At 40.6% G+C, this 5,772-nt stretch overlaps 1 protein-coding gene across 1 annotated transcript in view; it reads right to left on the minus strand.

Moving 5' to 3' along the window:
- Window positions 1-5,502, minus strand: part of NANOGNB (NANOG neighbor homeobox) — a 13,112-nt gene extending 7,610 nt beyond the window's left edge. The window contains exon 1 of the mRNA XM_012558711.1: window positions 5,491-5,502. Coding sequence (XP_012414165.1) covers window positions 5,491-5,502 — 12 coding nt within the window. The remainder of the gene's footprint in view (window positions 1-5,490) is intronic.
- Between the last annotated feature and the right edge of the window lie 270 nt (window positions 5,503-5,772).

Genomic DNA, 5,772 nt, shown 5'->3' on the forward strand with positions numbered 1-5,772 from the left:
TGCTCCTGAAGGGGTGAGACCAGTGGAGTATCTTAGATGGCTGCTCACAGGCTTTTAAGACCCCAGATGCTACTCACCAAGGTAAAATGTAGAACATTTTCTTTATAAAATGTGTTATGCTAATTGAGCTAGATGTTCCCTGAGACCATGGTCCCCACAGCCCTCTGCCCAGCAATTCAGTCCCTTGGGGAGTTTGGAAGTGTCTATGGAGCCTCCATGAGCTTTCGTTGTACAAGTTGTGCTGGTTTCCCCAGTAATGTGTACTGTCTTACCCTTCACCAAAGTTACCACTTATCTATTTAGTTCCCCCTCACTCCTTCCTTTGTAGCCAACAAAGATTGTTTCTTTTTGTGTGTAAACTTTTACGTGAGTTATACAGTAGGGGTCTCATACAATATTTGCCCTTTTGTGATCGACTTATTTCACTCAGCATGATGTCCTCCAGTTTTGTTCCTCTTACTCTCCTGTGCTGAGTTCCTTTTGTTTGTGGAATTTTTTCATTTCGTTTGTTTTTATAGGTTTTGTTTTTACTGAGACTTTATGTTTTTCTTCTTTATTTTGATGAGTAGGTTTGTTAACTTTCTTTATGGTTACTGTGAAATTTACCCTTATCTTCCTAGATTTGAACCTGTCTATTATTATCTGGATCGCTTGACTTCCTCTCCATTAGAAGATTCTATATCTACACTGTTTATTTTGTCTTTTATTGTTCTGATGCTATTGTCATTTGCAGATTAACCTCTCTGGTTCCCTTTTGTAATTCTTTTGGCTTTGCATAGTCCTTAAGAGTTCATTTCCTAGGTTGGTACCTGGCTAGTACAATCCTGTGTCCTATATTTAGCCTGTGGTCTGATATTGTTTGTTATCAGATCGAAGGACTTCTTTTAATAAGTCTCGTAAGTTTGGTTTGGTTTTTACATAGTCCCTGAATTTTTGTTTGTCTGGAAATGACCTAATTTCACCATCATATTTGAACGAGAGTTTTGCCGGATATATTATTCTTGGCTGGCAATTTTTTTCTTTCAAGGTTTTATAATGGCATCCCATTGCCTTCTTGCCAGCATGGTTTCTGCTGAATAATCTGAGCTTAGTCTTATTGTTTCTCCTCTGTATGTGACTTCTTGTTTTTTTTGAGCTGCTCTCAGGGTTCTTTCTTTGTCTTTGGTTTTAGTGAGAGTGATTATGATATGCCTTGGTGATTTTCTTTTGGGGTCTATCCTATATGGGGTTCGTTGAGTTTCTTGGATGGTCAGCTTTTCATCTTTCATGATATTGGGGAAGTTTTCTGTCAGCAATTCTTCAATGATCCTCTCTGTGTCTTCTGTTTTTTCCCCCTGTTCTGGAACTCTGATCACTCACAGATTTTTGCTTTTGACTGTATCCCACATAATTCTCAGGGTCTCTTCATTTCTCTTTGTTCTTTTTTCTGAGTTTTCCTCAAACTGAGTTGTATCTAAGTGTTTGTCTTCACTTCTGCTGATACTGTCTTCCACCGTTTCAAATCTGCTCCTCAGTCCTTCTATGACACTGTCCATTTCAGAAATCTTGTTGTTTATCTTTTGGATTTCTAATTGTTGTTTTTGTATAATTTCTGGTTGTGAATTTATTTTGGCATTTTGTTCCTGCATTATTTTCCTGAATTCTTCCATTTTTTGGTCTGTAGTTTCCATGAATTTGTCTGCCTTTTCCATGAATTTGTCTATGTTTTCCTCATTTTTGTCTGCTTTTTGCTTCAACTCTTGGATGATTCTGGGTGTTAGAGATTTGAATTCCCTATGTGATAGTTCTAGTGCCTTTTCTTCCACTGGAAAGTCATCTGGTATTTTATTTTGGATGCCTACTGGAACCATCCTGTCCTGTTTTTTTTAAATGTTTTGATATTGTCTTCTGTCTTCGGGGCATTTAGTAGTCATTTTTCTCATTTATAGATTGTAGATTTGTTTGTTTTGTTCTTTTTTTTTTTTAATTTTGCTATGTTTGAGCAGGTGGGCTGTGTGTTCTTTGTTGTTTGCTCATCTGTGGGCCCGATACTTTTTGCCTCCTTCTGCAACTGGCAAGGTCAGTCTCTCAGATATGGTACCTCAGGGCAGGTCTAGCTGAAGAGGAGTTGCTGGGATGGGTTGTTTGTGGCACTTACTACAGCCACCAAGGCGGGTTGGTAATCAGTGCAGAGCAGGTTCCCGTAGGCCGTGCCTGTGCTGCTTTGTGGTGTGACGTTAAGTGCACGGTGCAGGTAGGCAGGATGGAGGGGGGAGATTGTGATGTGTGGAGCTAAGATCGGTATGGGAGAGAGGAGAGAGGAACAGGAGCCAAAAACATACAAACAAAAAAGAGTGCTAGGGGAGCTTGCCGTTGGAGTAGAGAGATGTGAGACTATGAAAAGGAGAAAAACAAAAAGGAGAAGAAGAAGATAAAAAAAGAAAAGAATGAATAAATAAAAATTATAAAGAAAAAAGAACAGCAAAGTTCCCAGGGATCCCACCAGTGCAGCTACGAGGTCTGGAGAAGTTGTTCCCAGGTGTTGAAGTACAGCCTGGCTAGGAGGTGTAGAGGTATTCAGCGCCAGGTATTCAGGGGACAGGAAGAGAAGGAAGGTATAGAGAGATGAGAAACTGAGTAATGAAGAGAGACAAAAAGGGAAAAAGAGGGAAAAGAAAACAAAACAAATTTAAAAAAGAACAAGAAAATCCCCCCAAAAAACAGAAAAAAAACCCACGAAGAAAGAAATGCCTTCAGCGATCCCTCTGTGTGTCTGTGCAAGCTGAGGGGGTAGGTCCCAAGCCGCTCAGCACTCACTGGCCAGAACGGGCTCCCAACTTGAGAAAAGAAAAAGAAAAGAAACAAACAATTGAAAAGAAACAAACAAACAAAAAGCCCTGGGATCCCACCAGCATGCCGGCATGGACCGGGAAGCAGTTCCACACTTGAGCAGAGCTCCACAGCCCCTCAGGAAGAAGCAAAGATGGTGCAAAGAACCAGGTATTTGAGCAAAAGGAGGGGGAGGTGGTGAGAGGTAAGGAAGAAATCAAAAGAAGCAGAAAAAAGCAATACCAGCAGCCCACAAATGGCACTCAGTAAGTCTGCCAGTGCAGGTGGGTGGAATCCAAGCAGCTGGTGTTTCGCGGCCAAGAGACTGTGGCCACAGGAAGTAGAGGAGGCTGAGTAGGGGTGAAGAAGGGTAGGGGGTAGGAAAGCGTATATTGCTGTTCACCAGTTGTTCTGTCTCCTGCTGGAAGCTCTGTGAAGCTGCTTTCTCTTACCTCCTATTTGCTGGTCTCTGATAGGTGTCCAAGATGGCAGATCCATGCTGCATTAGCTGATGGGCCTCTCCAGGTATGTCTTCTCACTCTCTGTTCTCTGTAAGTTTCTTATTCCATTTGGTGCTTGGCTGAGTTCTTTATCTCTTCATTTGATGTTTAGGATTTCAGGATTGCTGTTTTCTCTGTTTGACTTAGTTTTTCGGATCTTTGCTGTGGAGGGACAGCATGTTGCTTCTTCCTGGAGCGCCATGTTGCTGGAAGTCCCTGATCTCAATTCTTATATGTGTTCATACAGCCCAAGATTGTAGAACATAAAACAGTTAAGTTGTTTCTGCGCACTAAAAATATATTATTTAAATTCAAGTTTTCCTAGTATTCTATATTAAAATTTGCAGCTTCCCATTTGTGGAATTCAAGTAATTAATTATATCATCAGTTTTCCTCTCTCTAATCATTTCCATTAGCAATACAAACAGGCTATGATTATTACCACATTAAAAACAACAACAACAACAAAAAGACTTTTGAAGTTCCCATTCCTTTTGTAACCTGATCCTATGAATGCCAGTAAATTTCCATTAGTCCTTAAGCCAAATTTGGCCCACCCCGCATGTGCAGAAGGGCCAGCTGTGACCACTAACTGACCTCAGTAGAGGACGCAGCAATAGGTGGAACGAATCATAAGGAAAATCATCACCCGGACCCCATTCCGAAGCGAGAAGTCCTACATGAACACATCACTTCCTGTTTTCTGGCCACCATAATTCCTGCAAAGTTTTCTTTCTAGAATTTTCCCTCCCTAGTATGCCTGAAGGGCCACCATCTCTCTACCCAAATCACATATAAGCCCTACTTCCCCATAGTTCAAGGGAGTCAGGTCTGAGGAACTTCCTCCTGGCTCCTTGCTCTGAGCATTACAATAAAGTTACTTTCTCTCTCAAAGGCCAATGTCCAGATTATTGTCAGGTCTGAGTACGCCAGACAGAACTCATCTTCTAGGGTTCAGCAACACTTTATTACTACCACCCCTTTACTCATTTTCTTTTACAGCAAAACCCCTCTAAAGAATCTTCTATATTTGCTGTTTGCACGTTAGCAATGTCCTTCACCCTCAACTCTTTTGAATCTACTCCAATATGGTTTTCATATCCAACCCTCCACAGGCACTTCTCTTGTCAAATTTACAAATTAATGACCTTAACGTTGCAAAAATCTAATGACTGAGTCACAACCCCCGTCTTACCTGAGATACCAGGAGATTTTGAAGTAGTAATCATTCTCTCCATCTTGAAAAACTTTCTTTTCATGACTTCTAGAACACCATCCTTTCCTGGGTTTCCTTCTATATCAGTAACTGCTCCTTTAAAGATTTCTTTGCTTGTTACTTTTCTTTTCCTATTTGTCTGCCCCCATGTTGGAACTTTTGAGTCTCCCAAGGCTAAATCCCTTGATCTCTTGGTCTCCTTTATATAGAGTCCTATCCCAGGTAATCCCATCTCATGGCTTTTAATATCACTCATATGGTGAAGACTTCCAGATATTATCTGCAGGTTTGTATATCCAACTCCCAATACTATACCCCCATTGGATGATCAATTCATGATCTCCTCCACTGATCCACCCTCAGTCCTCTCCATTTAGTAATACCAACTCCATCAGCCTAGTTGCTTGAGTCAAAAATCTTGGTGACATGCTTGACTCCTCGTCTTGTCTCATAGTCAAACCAATCTGTCAGAAAATCTTGCCTGTTCTTTTTTCAAAGTACACACAGAATACTAACACTTCTTACCCCTATTGTGTCTAAACTAGATGTAATTTCTAACTCTCTCTGCTTCTGCCCCACGCTCTCTGCCCTATAGTCTATTTCCAACATAGAAGAGAGAGTAATCCTTTTAGAATGTAAATCAGATGACATGACTCATAACTTGAAAATAGCTTTCCCTTTCACTCAGAGTAAAAGTTAAATCCATATAGGATTTGATCCCCTCTGACTTTTCCTATTAACACTTTCATTCAGTCACTCTGCTCCATTCTCTGTGGTCTCTTTGCTTTTCAGCAAACAAGCCAAGTTTGTTCCTAACGTAGGCCTTTCCACTTGCTATTTGCTCTGCCTAGAAAGCTATTTCTCTTCAGAAAAGCGTGATTTGTTCCTTTACCTTCTTCAGATGAGTCTCCAAATCTGCTTATCAGTGAGGCCTTCCTAGAACGCCATATTTAAAATAGCACTCACCCACTTCCCCATACTCCCTATCCACATCCTCTCAATAATTTTTCTCCATAGCACTTATAGAACCTTCCATACCATTTATTTTACTTATTTATCTAACCTCTGTTTGCCTGCCTAGAAGGTAAGTTTGATGAAGGCAGAACTTTTAATTTTGTTTCCTTTTCTACGCCAAGAAATAAGAACACATAGTAGGTGCTCGATAAATATTTGCTGAACGAAGGAATTAACATAAGATTACTGGAAAGATATAAGGAAATGCTAACTGTGGTTATCTCTGGGAAGGGA

This window comes from Trichechus manatus, unplaced genomic scaffold, assembly GCF_000243295.1.
Source record: "Trichechus manatus latirostris isolate Lorelei unplaced genomic scaffold, TriManLat1.0 scaffold00182, whole genome shotgun sequence".
Classification (NCBI taxonomy): domain Eukaryota; kingdom Metazoa; phylum Chordata; class Mammalia; order Sirenia; family Trichechidae; genus Trichechus; species Trichechus manatus.